We start from the raw sequence: 27,071 nt of genomic DNA, 5'->3' as shown, positions 1-27,071 counted from the left end.
AATGGGACCATGTATCGTGACATTTTGAGTGAAAACCTCCTTCCATCAGCAAGGGCATTGAAGATGAAACGTGGCTGGGTCTTTCAGCATGACAATGATCCCAAACACACCACCCGGGCAACGAAGGAGTGGCTTCGTAAGAAGCATTTCAAGGTCCTGGAGTGGCCTAGCCAGTCTCCAGATCTCAACCCCATAGAAAATCTTTGGAGGAAGTTGAAAGTCCATGTTGCCCAGCAACAGCCCCAAAACATCACTGCTCTAGAGGAGATCTGCATGCAGGAATGGGCCAAAATACCAGCAACAGTGTGTGAAAACCTTGTGAAACCTTGCCAACAAAGGGTATATAACAAAGTATTGAGATAAACTTTTGTTATTGACCAAATACGTATTTTCCACCATAATTTGCAAATAAATTCATTAAAAATCCTACAATGTGATTTTCTGGATTTTTTTCCTTCTAATTTTGTCTGTCATATTTGAAGTGTACCTATGATGAAAATTATAGGCCTCTCTCATCTTTTTAAGTGGGAGAACTTGCACAATTGGTGGCTGACTAAATACTTTTTTGCCCCACTGTATATGTATAATTTATAAGTCCAAAAATGTATGTAGCAACTACAGATTGCCCCTTTAAGTCTATCATAAGTGTGCGAGTTTGAGCATTAAGCCTATGGAATTTTTATCAGCATGAATTCGATTGAACACCCCACTTTTATTCCATTGGCTGGAATCCTCACTATGCAGCAGTTGCAAGAGCGCATTTTTCACTGGCTGTCCACTGGTTTCAAAAACAATAATTGATAGGCAGTTTAAACTTCTTGAGTTCAACCATTATTGGGTTCAAATACACAGTTAGATTTGTGAACAGCGATCCACAACAACCACAATCCATAAGGAGCAGATAGCTAAATGAGAGAGCAGCTGTGTGATTCACATCAATGCGCTATGTAGATATCAATAGTAAAGGATATACGTATCGCCGTAGACTACACCACTGCTGTCATCCTGACCTCCAAGCGTTTATTCAAATTGGATAATCTTTGGATGCCGACAGCAGTCGCACCATTGGAAGACATATCTTGGACTGAAGCTTGCTCTTTTCCCACGATCCATCAAACACATTGGTGTCATCTAAGTGGTCTATGGCTTGTGGTCAGACTCGCTCAGGTGGTATAAATTTAAAGTTGCGCCTTTTTTCAATAGTGATTTGAATGTCATTGAGAAAACAGAGAAGTGTCCATTTTTTTTTCTCTCGCTAACATCCTTTCGGAATTTAGTAAAGTAAGTAATCCTCGAAGTAATCATCTAGTTTTTCAAAAGTATCTGTACTCTGATTAAAATATTTTTTGCTGGTAACATAGTTACCGTTTTTTTGTAATCCCTTACATGTAATCCGTTACTCCCCAACCCTAGACATGGCTTTACATTGCGTGACTCTTTGGGCAGTCTTGATTTGATCACATTAACATAAATAAACAAATCCTCTTATAATCAGTACCTCAATGGGGTTGCGGTCAACCAGAGCCAAGCCAACACACTGCAGGGTCTGCATGGCTATATTCATCATCACAAAATGCCACCGCTTAATCACTTCCTTTAATCATTTGCTTTATGGATGGACATAACCCAGTGATTAATATTATAATTTATTAACAGTTACAAAAAATGCTGCATTAAAGTAAATAGTATATGACTTCATAAGTCTATGATTTCACATATTGTATCATTTTATCACCAAAAGTAACAAACTTTTATCAGACAAAAATGCCCAAACATGACGTTTTGTTCATAGTATGTGCAGTCTCTCCTAAATTCTCTTTCCAAATGGTTGCTTGTCACAAGCACTTAGATCCATGATAACTAAGTGTTTTTGATTGTTATTGTTGTGCAGTGGCTTGCAGCCGATCAATGCTTTCACACCAATGAGTAAGGAACCCCTGTCTGGGCAGAGCCACAGTATGTTGACTACACCTCAGCAGCTCAGCCACAAGGCTCTACCTGGAAGGGATCAATATCTGAACCACAGGACACATTTCACCTGGAGGATGATGGGAGGTCAGATATGATGTTTGGATTCATTCTGAGAGCTGTTGTCTTACTATCTTGTTCCACCCTCTATCGGATGGAAAACAGTCAATGTTTACTACTGATATCATAGAGCCAAGGCAAACCATGGAAGACAGTTATGTAATAAACAGACAGACACAGAGAGAGCGAGAGACAGAGAGAGAGAGACAGAGACAGATGTTGTGAAAGAGAGGGAGAGCTCTGTGGTGAAAGTGGTTTAGTGAAAGTGTTGTATTGTCCATTACGTTGTTCATATGGACTGAGTCAGGTCTGCGTCTCTCTTTGTCCCAGGCATGTCAGGCATGGACAACATGGACCGAGGTTTCTTCCGGAAGGTGGATGTGCCAGACCACGCTCATTACATCGTGGCCTGCTTTGTCGTGGTGATTGGAGCAGTAGGGGTCGGTGGGAACGCCCTGGTGATGTACGCCTTCTTCAGGTAGGCCACAGTACCTGAGGGAAGAGGGGAATGAAGGAGGGAAAATCACCTGTTGGAGGGGAGAGGGCAAGTGTTTCTAGCCTGGGTACCAGTCTGTTTCTGCTCTCTTTCAGACTGGCACCCAGGCTGAAGTGTTTCCTTTTTTTTCTCCTCTAAACCTCTTATTTGATACACCAAAGTAATAACGAAGTGTTTATTTACAGGATAGATTTGACCATGCAAAGGTATTTAAAGAGGACATTTGAAGGTCTTTGTGGGAACAGGCATGAGAATAGGCATCATCGTAGATTTTCACACCCTTTGGTTCTAGCTCTCCGATTTGTCCTCATATGCCTGTTCTTTGTGCCATCCTGTCCGTTTAAATTCCTCAAAACGGTTTGTGTTCAGCTCTTCAGTAAGGGCCCGATTCAGACGTAGGAAATCAATGCATTTTTTTCGCATTTTGATTTAAAGCACTTCTCAGTAGTTGGTTCTCAGACTTACCTTATACAAGTACGTTATGACATGACATGACAGAAGAAAGAAAGTAATCTAATGATGTAAGGCACAAAAAAATGGCTACAAATTGAAGGACACTAAGACGAAAGGGACCATTATTATGTATGCGGGAATTACTGACAGTGGCTTCCAATAGTGACTAATATTTCACATGAAAAAATAAAAACCTGGGAATATAATTAAACATTCTAGACAGTATAAATCAACTCGGTGGGTTCTGTGCTATGCTCAGTGCACACAGATTTCCATAAGATACAGCCTTGGCTTGGGTTTTTGAACTTCACCCCCCACAATTATGAAGCCGTAGGCCTAGAATGAAAAACTATTTATATTCCACTGTGGAAAAGAGGCTGAAATATCTGTCATGCTTACATGCTTTTCATTATGCTGAAATCTGTTTCTAGCATTCATAAGGTAAAATGGATCCAAAACAATTGTCATTTATAGAACAAGTCAAAAGTTTGGACACACCTACTCATTTATGGGTTTTTCTTTATTTTGACTATGTTCTACATTGTTAAATAATAGTGAAGACAACAACACTATGAATTAACACACATGGAATCATGTAGTAATCAAAAATCTAAGTATATTTTAGATTTTTGATTCTTAAAGTAGCCACCCTTTGCCTTGATGACAACTTTACACACTTGGAATTCTCTCAACCAGCTTCACCAGGAATGCTTGTCCAACAGTCTTGAAGGAGTTCCAAAATATACTGAGCACTTGTTGGCTGCTTTTCCTTCACACTGCGGTCCAACTCATCTCAAACCATCTCAATTGGGTTGAGGTTGGGTGATTTTGGAGGCCAGGTCATCTGATGCAGCACTCCATCACTTTACTTCTTGGCTTCACGGTGAGAACCACACATGCGGAGATCATCCATTCACCTACTCTACCTCTCAAAAAGACACGGCGGTTGGAACCAAAAATCTCAAATTTGGACTCATCAGATCAAAGGACAGATTTCCACCAGTCTAATGTCCATTGCTCGTGTTTCTTGGCCCAAGCAAATCTCTTCTTCTTCTTCCTTTCCTGTGGCAGTCCTCATGAGAGACAGTTCCATCATAGCGCTTGATGGTTTTGCAACTGCACTTGAAGAAACTTTCAAAATTCTTGACATTTTCAGGCTTGACTGACCTTCATGTTTTAAAGTAATGATGGACTGTCACTTTTCTTTGCTTATTTTAGCTGTTCTTGCCATTATGGACTTGTAAAATACCATCTTCTGTATACCACCCCTACCTTGTCACAACACAACTGAGTGGCTCTAACACATTAAGAAGGGAAAAAAATCCACAAATGAAATTTTAACAAGGCATACTTGTTAATTGACACGTATTCCAGGTGACTACCTCATGAAGCTGGTTGAGAGAATGCCACGAGTGCAAAGCTGTCATCAAGGTAAAGGGTGGCTACTTTGAAGAATCTCAAATCTCAAATATATTTTTATATATTTAACACTTTTTTGGTTACTACATGATTCCATATAGTTTTGTTGTCTTCACTATTATTCTACAATATAGAACATAGTAAGAATAAAGAAAAACCCTTGAATGAATAAGTGTGTCCAAACTTTTGACTGGTACTGTATATTTATACTGAACAAATATATAAGCTCAACATATAAAGTGTTGGTTTCATGTTTCATGAGTTGAAAAAAATAATAATAAGCGTATTTCTCTCAAATTTTGAGCACAAATTTGTTGAAATCACTGTTAGTGGTCATTTCTCCTTTGCCAAGATAATCCATCCGACTGATATGTGTAGCATATCAAGAAGCTGATTAAACAGCATGATACTTACACAGGTGCACCACTCTAAAATGTGCAGTTTTGTCACACAACACAATGCCACATATTTTGTGGGAGCGGGCAATTTGCTTGCTGACTGCAGGAATGTCCACCAGAGCTGTTGCCAGATAATTAAATGTTCATTTATCTACCGTAAGCTGCCTCCAATGTCATTTTAGAGAATTTAGCAGTGTGCCACGTGTAACCACGCCAGCACAGGACCTCCACATCCGGCTTCTTCACCTGCAGGATCGTCTGAGACCAACCACCCGGACAGCTGATGAAACTGTGGGTTAGCAGAACTGAAGAATTCCTGCACAAACTGTCAGAAACCATCTCAGTGAAGCTCATCCGCGTGCTCGTCGTCCTCACCGGGGTGTTGACCTGACTGCAGTTCTGCACCGTAACCGACTTCAGTGGGAAAATACTCACCTTCGATGGCCACTGGCACGTTTGCTCTTCACAGATGAATCCCGGTTTCAACTGCAGACAGCATGTATGGCGTCGTGTGCGCAAGCGGTTTGCTGATGTCAGAATTGTGAACAGAGCGCCCCATGGTGGCGGTTGGGTTATGGCATGGGCAGGCATGAGCTATGGACAACGAACAATTGCATTTTATCAAGGGCAATTTGAATGAACAGAGATACCGTGACGAGATCCTGAGGCCCATTGTCGTGCCATTCATCCACTGCCATTGACCTCATATTTCAGCAGGATAATGCACAATGTCGCAAGGATCTGTACACAATTCCTGGAAGCTGAAAATGTCCCAGTTCTTCCATGGCCTGAATACTCACAAGATATATCACCCATTGAGCATGTTTGGGATGTTCTGGATCAACATGTAAGACAGACAGCGTGTTCTAGTTCCCGCTAATATCCAGCAACTTTGCACAGCCGTTGAAGAGGAGTGGGACAACATTCCACAGGCAAAAAATCAACAGCCTGATCAACTCTCTGCAAAGGAGATGTGTTGCACTGCATAAGGCATATGGTGGTCACACCAGACACAGACTGGTTTTCTGATCCACGCCCCTACTTTAAAAAAAAGATATCTGTGACCAACAGATACATATCTGTATTCCCAGTCATTGTGAAGTCCATAGATTAGGGTCTAATGCATTTATTTCCAATTGACTGATTTCCTTATATGAACTGTAACTCTGTAAAATCTTTGAAAATGTTGCATGTTGAGTTAATATTTTTGTTCAGTGTACAATCCCCTTATCCAAACAGATGACTTATTTACTTAGCTTCATCAATAGCTGTTACAAATTTATAAAATACAGTACATGGAGATTGGTGTTATCTTTATCAGAAAAAAATCTAGTTTATGTTTGTCCACTTGGAACTGATAGGTTGCTCGACCTTATTCATGTTTTCCTTGCATGTAACGGTGGTGTAATTATGAAGGAATTAAGTTAAAGTCAAAATACGCGTATCTGTAGACACCTCTGCCACACCTACATTTCTGGGATCTCCACCCCAAATGTAGAACTGTCTGGCACATGCATTTCCTCATGCTTACGTTCAAGGTGACAATATGCATAGAGAGAACGGTGCTTTTTTAAAATGAACTAGGCAAGTCAAGGATCGGCGTTCCGTCAACGGGACAGTTGTTTGTCATGCAGCGCGTTATTTTCAAGATCGCAGATTTTAGAGAAACAACACATCGGTACATATACAGTGTCTTATATCGGCTGAAAGCTTAAATTCTTGTTAATATAACTGCACTGTCCAATTTACAGTAGCTATTACTGCGAACAAAATGCCATGCTATTGTTTGAGGAGAGCTCCTAACAACAAAGCCCTTTTTTAATGCGAAAGGTTTGATAAATGTGTACTTACATTCTGAAATCTTGCTCTGATTTATCATCCAAAGGGTCCCAGAGATAACATGAAGTGTCGTTTTGTTAGATAAAATAATTTTTCATATCCTAAAAAAGGTCCTTTTTGTATTTCCACTCGTTCAATTTGCAAAGAAAGGAATCTGTGAAAATATCATCCTAAACGTTGTTTGAACCAGTCAAATCACATTAATATCTATTTCTCGTGGATCCTAGAAGGTAACAAGACTTCACTATTTCATTAGGGGTGTAGTATAGCCTATAAGACACCATATTTGGTCAGAGAGCGACGACTTCATGGCACGCCGATGACGCGGGCGGCCATCACTTGAACGGCTGTGTCTTTGTGTAAGCACCAATCGGGGTCAAACAAAGCTAGCTAGATAGCCAATGAGCTGGGCTTTATGGAAGTATCTGGAAACCATGTATATGTCATAAAATGTAGGTAATAACCTTGTACGACAGCATGCCTTTTCATTTTGGACAAAAATTATAAGGATATTCAGAGTTATGAAAACTGGTTGTTTTGCAAATGTTGAACTTATAATATGGCTACTAATACTAGGAAGGCTAAATCAAAGTCCAAGTATACAGATTTGACGATATTCTTGCAGAAAAATGGAATATGAATGCGAATGTCTCCTTCACGATTTGACTAAATGTCCCTGGGGACTTCACACCAAGTCTTGTAGGTCAAACATTCTTTGCACATACACTGATGCCATCTTGTGGACACTATCGGAATTACAACCAGAGTGATAGCTAGAACTATGACCTTTCCATTGCATTTCAAAGATGGTGGTAGAAAAAGACTGGTTGGTTTTTTTTCTTTGCATTTTCTTCTACCAGATCTATTGTGTTATATTCTCCTACATTCAATTCCCATTTCCACAACCTTCAAAGTGTTTCCTTTCAAATGGTACCAAGAATATGCATATCCTTGCTTCAGGGCCTGAGCTACAGGCAGTTAGATTTGGGTATGTTATTTTAGGCGAAAATTGAACAAAAGGGTGTTTTTTAAAATATTATGAACAAATTCTTATTTACAATGACGGCCTACCCTGGCCAAACACGGACGACGCTGGGCCAATTGTGCGCTGCCCTATGGGCCTCTAGCACTGAGATGCAGACCGCTGTGCCACTCGGGAGCCCAATAAAAAGGGAATTGACTACCATTTACACGCGTGTAACATGGGTCTGAATTCCCCTCCTAATAGAATAGTCACTTTTCATAAATCACTGGACCTGGTTCATCATTGGCTAACTGAGTGAAAGTGAATCTCAATGCTTGCAGCAGGATGACAGGTGTTGTTTTTTCATGTTTGATTGAACAATATGAAGAGTGGTGGTGGTGTGCTCTTGAGTGTTACGTGTTTTGACATGGTACTGCTCTGACACCAATACTTATTTTCGCTGGTGCTGGGAGCGACAGAGTGAAGCGTGCTAATGATGGGTGTCAGACAGTGGGCACGCATTGTCCAGCTAGTTCTTATCCCTAAACTCAAATCAGGAAGTGTTTTATAATTGGTGTGGATACATACTTGCCTGACGACTCACACGGAATTCTTCCGCTGCTCTATCGATCGCTACACACTTCAGTCTGAATCTGCCATCTTTTAATGTAATTTGTGGTGATGAGAGCAATTGTACAAAACAAAGTCATCAGCGATTGGATCATCTATAACCAATCAGAGTATGAACAAGCCAATGAGGAATTTACCCAAACAGGTATTTTTTTATTAACAAATTTAAAACAAAAGAGGATTAGTCACATGCAAACTATTTACATTGCCAGGAATCCTAAACAAACAAATCATATTCATTAATAATACAACACGTTTTAATTGCCTTTGTTTTTCATTTTAGTTAAAGTAGTGCCATATTGTTTAAATTCATTTATAAAGTGAAGAAAGTACAGTTTTGATTTAGACCATTTGAGTTTATGAATATGAAAATGTACCTAATATTATTAGCAGTTGAATTAAATATAATACATCTTTATCAATGTCAGAATTTCTGAAATAAATCATTATATCAAAACCATTAAATTGTACAACCGGTCATATTTCTTTTGGAATAAAATTCTGTATGTCAATCCCAAAAACATTCTACTATAAAACACAGGCAAAAACACATGCAAAATGGTCTCCTCCATTCCACAGAAATCACAATTATAATCAATATTCAGCTTGAATCTTTCCAAACATGTTTCACAGGATGAATTCTATGTAACTTTTTAAATGAAACTTACTTTACCTGGTTACTGATATAATATTTGTTAGCAATTTTCCATGCTTTCCCCCAATATATATGGTATATCACCATAGATATTTGACCAAAAGAATCTGGCTGAGGAAATAGTAGTTTAACAAACAATATTCCTAATCTGTTTATTACTACATTTATTTTTGATGTTAATATTGCCAATTAATATATTTTCACGTAAACCTGTTACTTACATCAACCACAGAGGAATTTAAAAAAAAATACAACCCCCTTTGGTGTCACATCCTGACTATAGAAAACCTGTATTTTCTATGGTAGAGTAGGTCAGGGCGTGACTAGGGGTTTTTGTTCTAGGTTATATTTTCTATGTGGGGTTCTAGGTTTGATTTTCTATGTTGGAGATTTGTATGATTCCCGATTAGAGGCAGCTGGTTATCGTTGTCTCTAATTGGGGATCATACTTAAGTAGCATTTTTTCCACCTGTGGGTTATGGGATATTGTTTATGTTTAGTTGCCTGTTCGCACTACATTGCCATCACGGTTCATTTATTATTTATTTTGTTTTGTATTAGCTTAAGTTTGACTTTCATTAAAATATGTGGAACTCGAAGTGCGCTGCGCCTTGGTCCGACCATCATTATTACGAACAAAGTGACACTTGGAATCGCATCAAAAACAATTGCATATTCTTTTGGGGTTATTGAAATGTTTAATTTATCAAGAAATTCCCCATATGAGAGTAGATATCCATCCTCACCAACCAGAATAATTTAATTCTCAAACCAGTTATGGTAAATACTTATTTTTAAATTGTATATCTTTGCTGTACCATAGAAAGTATCTGTGAGGTGGAAAATTGTGTTTATATGCTAACATACAAGCTAAAATTGCCTGCTTATGGAATTTGGCAAATTTTACTGGGATTTTATCAACATCAAAATTACATCGAAGCAAAAAATTCTAAACCAACAACAGAGTCAAATAAATACTTAGAGAAGACATTCCAAATACTGTTCTGGTTCTTAATATACTTCAGAATCCAATTTATTTTAAAAGTAATATTTAAAGTATTGCAATCTAAAACCTCCTTGTTCTTGGGTAATAGTGAGAATATATTTTCGTAGATAGTGAGGCTTATTCCGACAAATAAAATTATGAAGAATCTTATCTAAGTCCTTTACAATTTTAGGGGATAATTCAAGTGATAACGAGACATAACCCTTCAGCTTTGGACTAAACCAGACCATATAACGAAATATCTCATCTACCAGAGATTCAATTTCTTCTTTGTTTTCTCAATAAAGGGGATAAAGTTTAATTCACTCCTTTGTTTTTCATCCTTGAATATAACAATTCCAAGAAAAGGACCTTATCTTTAATTGGGATACCATATACTTCCTGTAAAACACCATCCTTGAGTGGAAATAAGACAGATTCTTTAAAAATGGTTTCAAAACAGAAACTTCAATACTGGAACCTGCTTTAGAAACCTCATTCCTGTCTCTCAAAAATATGGTGATATCATCAGCCAGTTGACATTGTTTAAATTCATTGCCAAGTGCTGAAACACTTTAAATTCCCTTTCTTGATATGAAGAGCAATAATTTGAGTAACCAATAAAAATGGACTAATTGGGCAGCCCTGCTGAATGCCACGCCCAATGTCAAATCTTTGGGATGTCCCGTGAGGTAATTTTACAGAGATAGTACAACCACTACATAAAGTTTGGACTGCTTTAAAAAAAAAAGTCACCAAACCCCCCAAAAAAACGTATCGATTTGAACATAAACTCATGTTCTACAGTGTCAAAAGCTTTATATAAAGAAATCGACAAACATAAGAAAACTATCATCAAGGATGAGGTCATTATAGTCAATCATATATAAGATCTGCCTGATGTTTTTACTAATGTGTCGACCATGCATAAAACCAGATTGTTCTTCATCAATTATATGATGCAAGCCTTGTTTCAACCTCTTAGCAAATACAAGGGCAAATAATTTCGCATCATTATTCAACAGACTAATGGGTCTCCAGTTGTCTATATAAAGACTATCCTTATTAGGTTTGGGAATCGAATGAACCTAATGTAACAGCCGTTTTTTTCTTTCTGGTCCTGACAAGAAAAAATAAAACTGTCCTGGGATGTTTTCTGCACTGTTCAACCAATCGAGTAAATGTGGAGAGGAGTTCATGTCTTAATGCAGCCTTGTTATCGTCCAAAAGTGGAAGTCGCGTCACACGCTTTATTTCCGGTCATTTTCAAAACGTCGCTTTACCCACGTGTGTTCTGGCTCTGTCCCAACCCATCAGGTTCTGGGACTAATCAGACGATCCGAAAGTGTTCTAATTCTAGAATGATCGGGGAGGAAGTAAAATCCAGACTCATTGCGGAGAAGAAATAAAGGTTTGAGGGCGTAGTGTGACATTTGGCCGGAGCAATGAGTCTGGGTAGCAGGGTTTGGGTCGGTGACTTTCTAAATGTCATTGGTTATAGTCATTTTTATTTTATACCTTTTATTTATCTAGGCAAGTCAAACCCTAACCCGGACGGCACTGGGCAAATTGTTGTGATACAGCCTGGAATCGAATCAGGGTCTGTAGAGACGCCTCTTGCACTGACATGCAGTGCCTTAGGTAACTCCCGATTGGCACAGCGGTCTGTCTGAAATTGTAATCAGTTACTTAACGTTGATTACCCAAAAGTAATCGGATTACTTTCCCTTTAAGCGGCATCAGAACAAGACAAAAACGGATCCAATAAACGCATTTGGTTTATCATCATAGTGGTCTCTGACTTTTGGTCAGACTCGCTCAGGTGGACAAACTTAAACTTTCACTTTTTTTCATTGATGAATTGAATGTCTATATCTATCTTGGAATTAAATTTGCAGACAGATTTTCGTGCACATATTCAAAAAGGTGCATAAAAACAATATGCGCATTTTCCCACCAGAGATGTGCTTCCATCAAATGCACTTGTTTTTTGGATAGAAAGCTCTGCGTGATAGCGTAGTGCGCATAAAAATGTACTTTTGCAGTTAAACCCCCCCATGTACCGAATAAAATAAATATAATTTAAATGGTCCTCCACTGCATTCTCAACTCAACTGATGGTTTTAAACACAAAAAGGGTTGCGTTATATACAGAATGTGCCACTCTGGTCTCGACACGTGCGCTCTATGCAGCAGCTCGCAAATACCGTGCGGGTATAGCCTACATGATGAGATTGTTACCGACAAAAGAGAGAGATTGACAAATTAAAACGGCAGCCAAGCATCGATGATTATGTCACCAGATTAAGACCCTCAATATTTATTGGAAAGGAGCGTCAAGCTCTTCACGGCGCACTTTCACCACCCTGTGACGTTCATCCTAATGCATTTAATCTGTAACCTAATAAACGGTATGCTTTCCCGAGTCGTAGTGGGACGACCACACAACATATCATGAGAAGGACTCAAGTTTACTTCAATATGAAGGTTATTATATCTATATTTGCGCATAAAGGCGTTTCCGCCGCCATTTCTCGTATAATTAATTTTACCAAGACAAAAGGAACCCACCTTGTCTTGCATATTTAGTTGTAGACATTTGGAAAGTTTACCGACAAATTGATTAGCTGTTTCCATGTGAACTTTACTGGCATAAAAACGTTGGATGGAAACCTGGTTATTTAGAAAACAGAATTGTGTCATGTTTTTCACAAGCATCCTTTCTGAATTTAAAAAGTAAACCAATAAGTAATCTAGTTTTTCAAAAATATCAAATTATAATGTTTTTCTGGGAACGTAATTGATTAATTCATTTTTTCGTAATCCAATTACATGTAACTGATTACATGTAGTAAATTACTCCCCAACCTTACTGGGTAATAATTTAATATATGCCATTTAGCAGACGCTTTTATCCAAAGCGACTTAGTCGTGCGTGCATACATTTTATGTAGCCAGGCAAGACTCGTACCTACGAGAGAATACATTCCTCTAGGAACTGTGACATTTCATAGGCATGACATAAATCTACAGTACATATTCTACTACTCGGGTAAAGTAGCTAAGGTGCAGGACGGTAAGGGTTAGAGCTAGCCGGGATCCTTGGGACTACAAACTTGAACCCTTAACCCCTACATTTACCCTAACCTTAACCATAACCCTTACCTAACCTTAAAGTAACTATCCAGTGTTTCCAGATTTCTATGAAATATGACCTATAATGAATTACAATATGAGTGAAATAGTTTTCCTTCCACAAAATGGTAATTAAGTATGTTAAAAAGCAGCTTTTCTTTTTCAGAATGATGTGGGAGTACCCTAACAGAATGGTGTGGGAGTACCCTAACAGAATGGTGTGGGAGTACCCTAACAGAATGGTGTGGGAGTATCCTAACAGAATGGTGTGGGAGTACCCTAACAGAATGGTGTGGGAGTACCCTAACAGAATGGTGTGGGAGTACCCTAACAGAATGATGTGGGAGTACCCTAACAGAATGGTGTGGGAGTACCCTAACAGAATGATGTGGGAGTACCCTAACAGAATGATGTGGGAGTACCCTAACAGAATGGTGTGGGAGTACCCTAACAGAATGGTGTGGGCGTATACTAGTCATTTTAAATATTACTGTAGCCCACTGATTGTCTTTTTAAATGTTTTAACCTTTTTTTTATGACATAATGCAGTAGGAAAATAGATTTAATGGGCAATAGTAATTCCTTTTTTAAAGTCTGTTTGAGGTGGGGGTTTTTAAGTGTTTTTTTTCTCTCCAATTTATCCATTATTTGGGTATGAGTTAACAAAATACTTTAACCCTTACCTTAACCGTTTTCAATTTCAACTTCGATGGGGTGACAGAGTTGAGACGTCGTAGGATACCGTTTAGACTTCCAGAAGAGACCAGTGAAGAAGAAATTCTCAGCACTCTTAGTTCAAATGCAAATTCCAGTCATTTCATGTGCTAAGCTTTCTGCCATCACAGACCTTTGACAGAGCTGAGGTAGTAGCTTGGTCTACTACTGCTTTTAACGAAAGCGTAGCACATTAAATGACAGAAATTTCTATCTGATCTATATCTTTTCTCTTCCAATTAGGTATGGCATACCTATGATAGTCATATCCACAGACTACTTCTATGAATGCTTAAAAAATGTGTGATCCACTTTGTTCGGTTGATAGCTCTACAGTGATATCCCATTCTAATATGTTGTCTATTTCTACCTGAGCGCTCGTCAGAAGCTTAACAATTATAAGCATACTCATAACATGATGCAGCCACCGCTATACTTGAAAATATTGAGAGTGGTACTCAGTCATGTGTTTTATTGGATTTGCCCAAAACCAGGAACTAGAAAAAAGTCCCCCAGAGAACATTCCCTTGGGACCATAATGCGATGTCCTAAGGATTAGTAAAATTAACATCCTAAAAAGATCCATACATGGTCTTCTATGACGTCCAAAAACCACCTCCACCCTGCCTTTTATTGGCGAACGTACAATCACTTGAGAACAAACTGAAACTTCAGGTGCCGTCCTATCAACGGGACCTAAAGAACTGTAATATACTGTTTCTCAGAGTTGTGGCTGAACAAGGACAATGTATCTATCAAATCGTATTAGTCACATGATCCGAATACAACAGTGAAATGCTTACTTATGAGCCCCTATCCATTAATGCCGTTTAAAAAAAATACGGATAAGAAATAAAAGTATCAAGTACATAAGGAGCAGCAGTAAAATAACAATAGCGAGACCATATATAGGAGATACCAGTACAGAGTCAATGTGCAGGGGCACCGGCTAGTTGAGGTAGTATGTACATGTAGGTAGAGTTATTAAAGTAACTATGCATAGATGATGACAGAGAGTAGTAGCGGTGTAAAAGGGGGCAGGGGCAATGCAAATAGTCTGGGTAGCCATTTGATTAGGTGTTCAGGAGTGTTATGGTTTGGGAGTAGAAGCTGTTTAGAAGCCTCTTGGACCTAGACTTGGCGCTCCGGTACCGCTTGCTGTGTGGTAGCAGAGAGAACAGTCTATGACTATGGTGGCTGGAGACTTAGACAATTTTGAGGGCCTTCCTCTGACACCGCCTGGTATAGAGGTCCTGGATGGCAGGAAGCTTGGCCCCAGTGATGTACTGGGCCGTTCGCACTACCCTCTGTAGTGCCTTGTGGTCGGAAGCCGAGCAGTTGCCATACCAGGCAGTGATGCAACCAGTCAGGATGCTCTCGATGGTGCAGCTGTAGAATAACCTTTTGAGGATCTGAGGACCCATGCCAAATCTTTTCAGTCTCCTGAGGGGGAATAGGTTTTGTCGTGCCCTCTTCACGACTGTCTTGGTGTGTTTGGACCATGTTAGTTTGTTGGTGATGTGGACACCACTAACCTTAAGCTCTCAACCTAGTCCACTACAGCCCTGTCAATGAGAATGGGGGTGTGCTCGGTCCTCCTTTTCCTGTACTCCACAATCATCTCTTTTGTCCTGATCACGTTGAGAGAGAGGATGTTGTCCTGGTACCACACGGCCAGGTCTCTGACCTCCCTATAGGCTGACTCGTCATTGTCGGTGATCAGGCTACCACTGCTGTGTCATCTGCAAACTTAATGATGGTGTTGAAGTTGTGCAGTCATGAGGGAACAGGAAGCACAGGAGGGGCCCCTGTGTTGAGGATCAACGTGGCGGATGTGTTGTTACCGACCCTTACCACCTGGGGGCTGACCCATCAGTAAGTCCAGTACCCAGTTGCAGAGGGAGGTGTTTAGTCCCAGGGTCCTTAGTTTATTGATGAGCTTTAAGTGGTGTTGAACGCTGAGCTGTAGTCAATGAATAGCATTCTCACATACAGTTGAAGTCGGAAGTTTGTATACACCTTAGCCAAATATATTTAAACAAAGCTTTTCACAATTCCTGACATTTAATCTCAGTAAAAATGGTCAGGTCAGTTAGGATCACCACTTTATTTGGAGAATGTGAAATGTCAGAATAATAGTAGAGTGATTTATTTCAGCTTTTATTTCTTTCATCACATTCCCAGTGGGTCAGAAGTTTACATACACTCAATTAGTATTTGGTAACATTGCCTTTAAATTGTTTCACTTGGATCAAACGTTACGGGTAGCCTTCTACAAGCTTCCCACAATAAATTGGGGGAATTTTGGCCCATTCCTCCTGACAGAGCTAATGTAACTGAGTCAGGTTTGCAGGCCTCCTTGCTCGCACACACTTTTTCAGTTCTGCCCACAAATTTTCTATAGAATTGAAGTTAGGGCTTTGTGATGGCCACTCCAATACCTTGACTTTGTTGTCCTTAAGCCATTTTGCCACAACTTTGGAAGTATGCCTGGGGTCATTGTCCATTTGGAAGACCCATTTCACAAGACCCAATGATATCAAGCAATGAGGCACTGCGTTTGAAGGTAGGCCTTGAAATACATCCACAGGTACACCTCCAATTGACTCAAGTGATGTCAATTAGCCTATCAGAAGCTTCTAAAGCCATTCCATCTGTTAAGTGCCTCCTTGAAGGAGGGAGGTGCAGGAATCAGGAGCAGGAGAGCAAGGAAGTCCCAGTATAGTTTATTCCGAAAGTCCCAACTCAACAACAACAACATGGGGGGGAATATGCCCAAACAAGGTTGCCACACACAGGGAAAATAAACGATACACACGGGGGAGAAACCCCTACTCCTACACACATACCAAACTGGTACAACTGCCGTGTGAAAGAAAAAAAAACTAACACAGTAACCACAGCAAACAATCCCACACAAAGACTAACAGGCAGCGGAGGTAAATAAACCCACCAAAATCAACTAATAGGACACAGGTTTAAACAATACAGACAGACACAAAGGAAAAATGGATCGGTGGCAGCAAGTAGGCCGGCAACGACGACCGCCAAGCACCGCCCGAGGGAGAGGGAGAGGAGTGGAGAGGAGTGGAAGTCGTGACAGTACCCCCCCGCGCCTGACGCGTGGCTCCTGCAGCGATCCGACGCCGGCCTCGAGGACGACCCGGAGGATGAGGTGCTGGGCGATCCGTATGGAGGCGGTGAAACTCACAATGTCCAGGGGAGGGCGGAGGGACCTCCCGCACCTCAGCTCCTTGAAGCAGACTAGCTGCCACCGACCTGAGGAGAGACACATGAAACGAGGGGTTAATACGCTAATAAGGGGGAGCTGTAACCTATAACACACCTCGTTTATTCTCCTCAGGACTTTAAATGGCCCCACAAACCGCGGACCCAGCTTTCGGCAGGGCAGGCGGAGGGGCAGGTTTCGGGTCGACACTGGGGCCTCACTGCGGTGGCGGTCAGCGCTCGCTTTCTGCCGCCCTTCGGCCCATTTCAGGTGCCCGTGGATGGCTTCCTAGGTCTCCTTCGAGCGCTTCACCCATTCCTCCACCCCAGACGCTCAATGAACGCCCACCAAGCCCGGGACGTGAACTGGGGACCCCGATCAGAAACTATGTCTTCAGGCACCCCGTAGTGCCGGAAGACGTGAGTAAACAGGGCCTCCGCAGTCTGTAGGGCTGTAGGGAGACCGGGCAAAGGGAGGAGACGACAGGACTTAGAAAACCGATCCCCAATGACCAGGATCGTGGTGTTACCCTCTACCACGTAGAGGTGTGTGGTCCCAACCTCCATGGGTTCAGGCTCTGCCTCAGAACAACCAAAGGAGGGAGGTGAGTGGCGAGGGGGACACCGACGCTCCCGAAGAAGGTTATCCAGACGGATGGCCAGCGCTATGAGAGCATCAAAGGATATGTGGTCATCCCAACTCCGTCTGGACCTCTTTGCGCAGTCAACTGAGGAATAGAGTTTGGAGAGCCGGCTCATTCCATCAGCCGAAGGCTGCCACAGTCCGAAAGGTGATGGCATACACTGCAGCAGTCTGGGCACCCTGCCGGAGTTGGAAAAGTCGCTCATCTCCCTCTCTGCCCTCTGGAGGATGGTTGAAGACCGCACTGAACAGAACATCTCATAGGAACCCAGCTCCTCCTCTCTCCCAGGCGGCCGTAGCCCACTCCACAGCAGGGAAGGTAGTGGGGGCTCCCGTCTGATAGGAAAAAAATAGAGAGCACTGTAGTCAAGGTGGTTGTGGACTAGATGACCCTGTTCCTCGACCGTCTGGAAGATGGTGTAATTATCTGTTGCTTCCATCATTTCTGAGGTAGTATTCTATAATGAAGACGCAAGGAGTTAAGAAGCAGCTGCAGCTGGTGAGTTTAATAACAAAACCAACGCGTTACAAAACAAGCGCAGTGTCTGGACATGATAACAGAACCAATACTGCCTGGTGACTGAGGTTGGTGAGGGCTATATGAAGGGAGAGTAATCAGTTTGGTGATGAAGTCTAGGTGTGCCTAACGATAGGGAGCAGTGGTGCGCAATGATGGTTGCCAGGTGTAAGCAATGTGGGTTGCCATGGCCGGTGGTTAGAAGACTGGCGACGTCGAGCGCCGGAGGGAGGGAGTAAGGAGTAGGCTTGACAGCATTATTACTTTTCTAAACACCAAACACCAAAGTCCTCTCTGTTAGTAATGTGTGAGTGACCGACAGGCCGTGGGTTCCTTTGTGAGAAAGATGGCTGTGGAGACCATTGAGGTGATTGGATCACATCTCCTCTTTGATTTGTACAAAATAAGGCCATGTTCACAGTGGGGAGGGCAGAGGGCACTCACTCACCCATTCAAACATTCTCAAGCCAAATCAGGGAATGTTTTCATGCCTTGGGACATTTCTTGAAATACTCTCTTTGATTGACCCTCTGTATTTGTATTGGGCTGAACGGTCTGATTTCCCCTCATGCTGTGAGCCTGTCTAGTTTCTTGGAAAATGGGAGGTATTTCTAGGTAGGGGATGACCCATGCTGCTAGGACGGGATAATAGTGAATGCATGGACTCTGAGCGAGGCAAGGCGAGAGCGCGAGGGATTGGTCTGGTAGGGAGGAGGAGGGGGCTGGCTGTCAGCAGGTGATGGCTGATCGCTGAACATCACTTATGCCGAATTGTGTTTGTGGTGGGATTAATGGGAAACTGTAATCAAAATAACAGTCATGCATGCATGTAATGATAATTCACCCACTCAGACTCTACATACTGAATTACAATTGTTGGCAGAAAGTGGGAAACGTTGGTTTCGGAGAGGTAAAGTGAGAGTATCAATCAATCAAATGAATTTATATAGCCCTTCTTACATTAGCTGATGTCACAAAGTGCTGTACAGAAACCCAGCCTAAAACCCCAAACAGCAAATGCAAGTGGAAAAACTCCCTAGAAAGGCCGGAACCTAGAATGAAACCTAGAGAGGAACAAGGCTATAAGGGGTGGCCAGTCCTCTTCTGGCTGTGCCGGGTGGAGATTATAACAGAACATGGCCAAGATGTTCAAATGTTCATAGATGACCAGCATGGCCAAATAATAATAATTACAGTGGTTGTAGAGGGTGCAACAGGTCAGCACCTCAGGAGTAAATGTCAGTTGGCTTTTCATAGCCGATCATTCAGAGTATCTCTACCGCTCCTGCTGCCTCTAGAGAGTTGAAAACAGCAGGTCTGGGACAGGTGGCACATCCGGTAAACAGGTCAGGGTTCCATAGCCACAGGCAGAACAGTTGAAACTGGAGCAGCAGCACGACCAGGTGGACAATGTGGGTTGCCATGGCCGGACAGCAATGAGTCATCAAGCCAGGTTGTCATGAGGCATGGTCCTAGGGCTGTGTGTGAGTGTGTGAGTGTGAGAGAGATTTTATTCACACAGGACACCGGATAAGACAGGAGAAATGTTCCAGCTATAACAGACTGACTAGAGCCCCCCCGACACATAAACTATAGCATAAATACTGGAGACCCCACACCACTAGAGGGCCATCTTCAACCACCTATCCTGAGACAGAGTTTCAAATATTTTTATTGAACACACACAAGAATGGTGTATAGGTATAAAAGACAGGTATACAATTCGTATCTAAACATAAAAAGAGCAGACAGGAACAACAAGACCCAGAGTTCTGGGTACAAAACAGATAATACAAAACACGACATACAGAACAAGGACGGGTAGAAAGAAAGAGGGTAGATGTCACCCCCCCACTTATTCCCCCCCCCTTATTCCCCCCTATTCCCCTCTCGACTGCTCGGGTGGCGAGGCCAGCACATGCTGCCCAAAGGTAGATTAAAATATTACAATTGAGAGTGCATTAAAAAGTACATATTCACAGCGTCGACTGGTCCAAGTAGGAGAGGAAAGGCTGCCAGATTTGATCAAATGTTGATAATTTATTGTTCAGAATATATCTAATTCTTTCTAAGTGTACAGTGTTTGCCATAATTTGGTAGAGGGCGCTTCCCTCCTTTTCCAAAACAACAAGATTAGTTTTTTTGCCGAAATGAGACCGTAAGAGATGAGTTGTTTTTGGGGGTTGGTTATCAGTTAGACTCCATATCAGTTTATCTGAGGTGGGGCATATTTTTATGCATCCGTCAAACATGGAAGGTTTAGCATTCCCAAATGTTGGGAGGTGTTTTCTAACATAGTCTCTAATTTGTAGGTATCTGAAAAAGTTACTTCTGCGAAGATTATAAGTTTCCCTCAGCAACTCAAAGGAAGCAAAGGTCCCTTCTATATACAGTGCCTTGCGAAAGTATTCGGCCCCCTTGAACTTTGCGACCTTTTGCCACATTTCAGGGTTCAAACAAAGATATAAAACTGTATTTTTTTGTGAAGAATCAACAACAAGTGGGACACAATCATGAAGTGGAACGACATTTATTGGATATTTCAAACTTTAACAAATCAAAAACTGAAAAATTGGGCGTGCAAAATTATTCAGCCCCCTTAAGTTAATACTTTGTAGCGCCACCTTTTGCTGCGATTACAGCTGTAAGTCGCTTGGGGTATGTCTATCAGTTTTGCACATCGAGAGACTGAATTTCTTTCCCATTCCTCCTTGCAAAACAGCTTGAGCTCAGTGAGGTTGGATGGAGAGCATTTCTGAACAGCAGTTTTCAGTTCTTTCCACAGATTCTCGATTGGATTCAGGTCTGGACTTTGACTTGGCCATTCTAACACCTGGATATGTTTATTTTTGAACCATTCCATTGTCGATTTTGCTTTATGTTTTGGATCATTGTCTTGTTGGAAGACAAATCTCCGTCCCAGTCTCAGGTCTTTTGCAGACTCCATCAGGTTGTCTTCCAGAATGGTCCTGTATTTGGCTCCATCCATCTTCCCATCAATTTTAACCATCTTCCCTGTCCCTGCTGAAGAAAAGCAGGCCCAAACCATGATGCTGCCACCACCATGTTTGACAGTGGGGATGGTGTGTTCAGGGTGATGAGCTGTGTTGCTTTTACGCCAAACATAACGTTTTGCATTGTTGCCAAAAAGTTCAATTTTGGTTTCATCTGACCAGAGCACCTTCTTCCACATGTTTGGTGTGTCTCCCAGGTGGCTTGTGGCAAACTTTAAATGACACTTTTTATGGATATCTTTAAGAAATGTCTTTCTTCTTGCCACTCTTCCATAAAGGCCAGATTTGTGCAATATACGACTGATTGTTTTCCTATGGACAGAGTCTCCCACCTCAGCTGTAGATCTCTGCAGTTCATCCAGAGTGATCATGGGCCTCTTGGCTGCATCTCAGATCAGTCTTCTCCTTGTATGAGCTGAAAGTTCAGAGGGACGGCCAGGTCTTGGTAGATTTGCAGTTGTCTGATACTCCTTCCATTTCAATAGTATCGCTTGCACAGTGCTCCTTGGGATGTTTAAAGCTTGGGAAATCTTTTTGTATCCAAATCCGGCTTTAAACTTCTTCACAACAGTATCTCGGACCTGCCTGGTGTGTTCCTTGTTCTTCATGATGCTCTCTGCGCTTTTAACGGACCTCTGAGACTATCACAGTGCAGGTGCATTTATACGGAGACTTGATTACACACAGGTGGATTGTATTTATCATCATTAGTCATTTAGGTCAACATTGGATCATTCAGAGATTCTCACTGAACTTCTGGAGAGAGTTTGCTGCACTGAAAGTAAAGGGGCTGAATCATTTTGCACGCCCAATTTTTCAGTTTTTGATTTGTTAAAAAAAGTTTGAAATATCCAATAAATGTCGTTCCACTTCATAATTGTGTCCCACTTGTTGTTGATTCTTCACAAAAAAATACAGTTTTATTTCTTTATGTTTGAAGCCTGAAATGTGGCAAAAGGTTGCAAAGTTCAAGGGGGCCGAATACTTTCGCAAGGCACTGTATAAATCCCCTATGGTACTTATCCCCAACTCTCCCCATCGCTCAAAGGTGTTATCAAGGTTAGAGGGGGCAAAGGAGGGATTCTTGGCGACAGGGAGCATGAATGACATTGGTCTAAGCTCAAAGTGGACTTTAATTTGCTCTCGGATTCGGACTATGCTATGTATAATAGGATTGTTATTATAAAGTGACATCTCCAGATTGACAGGAGACAGAATCACAGCACCAATAGAGAAGGGGTGACACTCCTCACGCTCCATCCAGCAGAAACGTAACAACGCGGAGGTTAGCGGCCCAGTAATAAAATATAACATTTGGGAGAGACAATCCTCCTTCCATCTTGGATTTACAGAGGTGTTTTTTACCTATCCTGTGTGTTTTATAATCCCAGATGAAAGGATTGATAATTGAGTCCAGTTGTTTATGAAAGGATTTAGGTATGAATACTGGGATGTTCTGGTATAGGTAGAGCAGTTGTGGGAGGAAGACCATTTTAATGGCATTAATTCTTCCGAGCAGAGAAATTGGGAGAGTTCTCCAAAATTGTATGTTTGCCTTGAGTTTTTGCATCAGAGAGGGGAAATTCTCCTTAAATGAGTGGTTTCACTTTTAACTACCGTGAAAGTACAGCATCGCATCGTTGCCTTCTGACCTGATCTTTATTTCATTATCTGGATAGAAACTATTCTTTGATAATGATTAAGCTTTAGTGATGAAGTGAAAGGTAGAAGCTTAAATGAGCGGTAAGCTAATAACAACGAATAAAACATTTTTTTAACAAACACTGCATATGTTTATTTGTTCTATATTTCAGTAACAAGAAGCTTCGGACGCCTCCCAACTATTTCATCATGAACCTGGCAGTGAGTGACTTCCTCATGGCCGTCACACAGTCCCCCATTTTCTTTGTCAACTGTCTCTACAAGGAGTGGGTGTTTGGAGAAACAGGTACTTTTACCTTCATTCCATAAATTTGGTAAAATAACCGCATCAGATCAATTGTCATAATTGAAGGCTTCAGCTACTTTGGTATTTTGAGATTAATTATGCTGTACACACTGAACAAAAATACTCACCAAAGTAATTCTGTGGAAATTCCATCTCTCTCTGAGATTACTCAGATTGTAAGATTTCTGTTATCTGTCTCTGTGAAATGATTTATGCTCAGGCTGTAAGATGTACGCCTTCTGTGGGGCCTTATTTGGGATCACCTCCATGATCAACCTGCTGGCTATCTCCATTGACCGCTACATCGTCATCACCAAGCCCCTGCAGGCCCTCCACTGGACCTCTAAACGCCGCACCTCCGTCGTCATCGTCATAGTCTGGCTCTACTCGTTGGCCTGGAGCCTGGCGCCTCTCCTGGGGTGGAGTGAGTTCCCTCCACTAACACCGTCCTTTTGGGTGCCAGTTTTCTGACTGTTTCTACTCTCTTGCCAACTCCTTATGGAATTGTCATACCATGTTTTGCTAGACAATGACACCAGTGGAGTTGGCAAGAGCCCAAACAGATCTGGGACCATGCTAGCAACCGTTTATATGATCTTTCTAACTAAACCATTGTTCCTATCCAGGTTCCTATATCCCGGAGGGCCTGATGACATCCTGTACGTGGGATTATGTGACCTCCACACCAGCCAATAGGAGCTACACTCTAATGCTATGCGTCTTTGTGTTCTTCATCCCTCTGGGTATCATCTCTTACTGCTACCTCTGCATGTTCCTGGCAATACGCACCGGTAGTAGGTGAGTTGGTACATTCACACACATAGAGATACAGTTGAAGTCGGAAGATTGCATACACTTAGGTTGGAGTCAATTAAATCGTTTTTCAACCACTCCACAAATTTCTTGTTAACAAACTATAGTTTTGGCAAGTCGGTTAGGACATCTAATTTGTGCATGACACAAGTAATTTTTCCAACAATTGTTTACAGACAGATTACTTATAATTCACTATATCATAATTCCAGTGGGTCAGAAGTTTACATACACTAAGTTGACTGTGCCTGGAAAATTCTAGAAAATTATGTCATGGCTTTAGAAGTTTCTCATGGGCTAATTGACATCATTTGAGTCAATTGGATGTGTACCTGTGGATGTACTTCAAGGCCTACCTTCAAACTCAGTGCCTCGTTGCTTGACATCATGGGAAAACCAAAAGAAATCAGCTAAGACCTCAGAATAAAAATGTAGACCTCCACAAGTCTGGTTCATCCTTGGGAGCAATTTCCAAATGCCTGAAGGTACCACGTTCATCTGTATAAACAATAGTACGCCAGTTTGAACACCATGGGACCACGCAGCCGTCATACCGCTCAGAAAGGAGACGCGTTCTGTCTCCTAGAGATGAGCATACTTTGGTGCGAAAAGTGCAAATCAATCCCAGAACGACAGAAAAGGATCTTCTGAAGATGCTGGAGGAAACGGGTACAAAAGTATCTATATCCACAGTAAAACGAGTCCTATGTTGACATAATCTGAAAGGCCGCTTAGCAAGGAAGAAGCCACTGCTCCAAAATCGCCATAAAAAAAAGCCAGACTGGTTTGCAACTGCACATGGGGACAAATATCGCACTTTTTGGAGAAATGTCCTCTGGTCTGATGAAACAAAAATATAACTGTTTGGCCATAATGACCATCGTTATGTTTGGAGGAAAAAGGGGGAGGCTTGTAAGCTGAAGAACACCATCCAAACCGTGAAGCATGGGGGTGGCAGCATCATGTTGTGGGGGTGCTTTGCTGCAGGAGGGAATGGTGCACTTCACAAAATAGATGGCATCATGAGGAGGGAAACCTATGTGGATATATTGAAGTAACATCTCAAGACATCAGTCATGAAGTTAAAGACAGGGAATCTTTACTCGGATTAAATTAAAATGTATTTGACTAAGGTGTATGTAAACTTCTGACTTCAGCTGTATACTGTACTTATACACACACACACACACACACACACACGCACGGCCACAAGCACGCACACACACACACACTCATATGCACTCACACACGCCATCAAAACACAGATCCAGATGATGGGGCCCTCTGGTTGTCTATTTTCCTCTGACACCCTGAACATCCCCTCTCCGATACCCACAGAGACATGGAGAAGCTGGGCAGTCAGGTAAGGAAGTCCACCCTGATCCAGCAGCAGTCCATCAAGACTGAGTGGAAGCTGGCCAAGATTGCCTTTGTAGTCATCATCGTGTATGTGATGTCCTGGTCTCCCTACGCCTGCGTCACCCTCATCGCCTGGGCTGGGTAACTATGGTGTTACATATGAATTTGAATGGGGTTCAGTTCCCATATCACAAAGTGTCTCAGTAGGAGGGCTGATCTAGGATCAGTTTTGCCTGTTTTTTGATAATTATGAATATGATTACATGGACGGGGGTATCTGATGAAAGATGGCGCTGTCCTGGATGGCGGCCGTTTTGCAAGTGCCAATCCAACTTTGCTATTTTGTGATTCTTTTGTTGTTAATTTCTACTAAAATGTTTTATTTCTTACGACCCGACAAGAACTTTTGAACATCAGATCTGCAGTTATTTACCTCAATTCCGGCTTCAACTTCAACTCATCTGCCCTGGGCTCTTTCTCTAATTCCGACCCAATTTACGGGCCAAGAGGAAATGCAGACGTTACAGAGGCAAGAGGGGGGATCCTGGAGAGATGAAGGTGAAACATGGCTCTCGGACACCCCCCCATGGCTATCCAACTCGATGGATTCTTCCTTTACCGTGCCGACAGGAAGAGGAGTCAGGGAAATCAAGGGGGGAGGGGTTTGCCTCTTTATCAACAACAACTGGTGTGATGACTCGAGCGTGGTGGAAGTGCCCATTGTTCACCCATCTTGGAACACCTGATGGTCAAATGCTGACCGTTTAACCTCCCGAGGGAGTTTTCAGCTGTTATCATGACTGTTGTGTTGTATGCATTCCACCTCAGGACAAGAAAAATAACAAGCTGGCACTTAATAAACTGTACTAGGCTACAGTATAACCAAGCAGGAGAACATCCAGAAGCTGCTTTTCTGGTTATGGGTGATATTAATTCCGTGTCCTTAAGACACGTGATGCCCAACTTCCATCAACACGTCTCCCTCACGACTAATGGCGATAAAGTCCTAGACCACTGTTATTCTACCTACAAGCAAGCATACAAGGCCCTCTCTTGTCCACCATTCGGCAAATCAGATATTGGCTCCGTACTCCTGCTTCCTGTCTGCAAGCAGAATCTCAAACAGGAATTACTTGTGACTCGCTCCACTGAGAAATGGTCTCCAGAATCAGAGATTATGCTCCAAGACTGTGTTTCAGGACTCTGCCGATAACGTCAATGAGCTAACCACCTCCATCACCAGCTTCATTAGGAAATGCATAAGCGACGTTGTCCCCACAGTTAAGGTTTGCTGCTTACCCAATCAAAAGCCCTGGATTAACACTGAGGTTGGAGCTAAACTAACGTATAGGGCTACCGCGCACAGGGCTATCGCAGACAACCCTGAGGCTACGGCAGACAACCCTGAGGCTACGGCAGAGTCATCAAATGTGCAAAAGGACAATATAGGAATAAGGTGGAATCATATTACACAGGCTCCGACACCCGCCGAGCGTGGCAGGGACTACAGTCCATTATGGATTACAAAGGAAGACCCAGCCATGATCTGCCCAACGATGCCGCTCTACCAGACAAACTTATACACCCTTTGACAATAACATGTGTCGGGTGTGAGAGCCACCACCAACCCAGAAGATAGGGTGATCTTGCTCTCTGAGGCCGACGTGAGTAAAGTCTTTATTCAGGTCTATACCCGCAAGGCCGCGGGCCCTATGGTATTCCAGGGTTTGTTGTCAGAGCATGTGCAGAACAGCTGGCAAGTATATTCACAGTAATTTTCAACCTCTCCTCGTCCCAGTCTGTAATCCCCATGACCACCATCATTCCTGTTCC

General features: G+C 42.0%; 1 protein-coding gene across 1 annotated transcript in view; it reads left to right on the top strand.

Moving 5' to 3' along the window:
* Positions 1–2,361: 2,361 nt before the first annotated feature.
* The window catches only part of opn4xa (opsin 4xa), a 38,416-nt gene continuing 13,706 nt past the window's right edge, over positions 2,362–27,071 (top strand). The window contains exons 1-5 of the mRNA XM_024381353.2: positions 2,362–2,506; positions 22,933–23,066; positions 23,287–23,490; positions 23,693–23,864; positions 25,218–25,379. Coding sequence (XP_024237121.1) covers positions 2,370–2,506; positions 22,933–23,066; positions 23,287–23,490; positions 23,693–23,864; positions 25,218–25,379 — 809 coding nt within the window. The 5' untranslated portion in view covers positions 2,362–2,369. The remainder of the gene's footprint in view (positions 2,507–22,932; positions 23,067–23,286; positions 23,491–23,692; positions 23,865–25,217; positions 25,380–27,071) is intronic.

Source organism: Oncorhynchus tshawytscha, linkage group LG20 (genome assembly GCF_018296145.1).
Source record: "Oncorhynchus tshawytscha isolate Ot180627B linkage group LG20, Otsh_v2.0, whole genome shotgun sequence".
Classification (NCBI taxonomy): Eukaryota; Metazoa; Chordata; class Actinopteri; order Salmoniformes; family Salmonidae; genus Oncorhynchus; species Oncorhynchus tshawytscha.
This window is presented reverse-complemented; position numbering and strand designations above follow the sequence as displayed.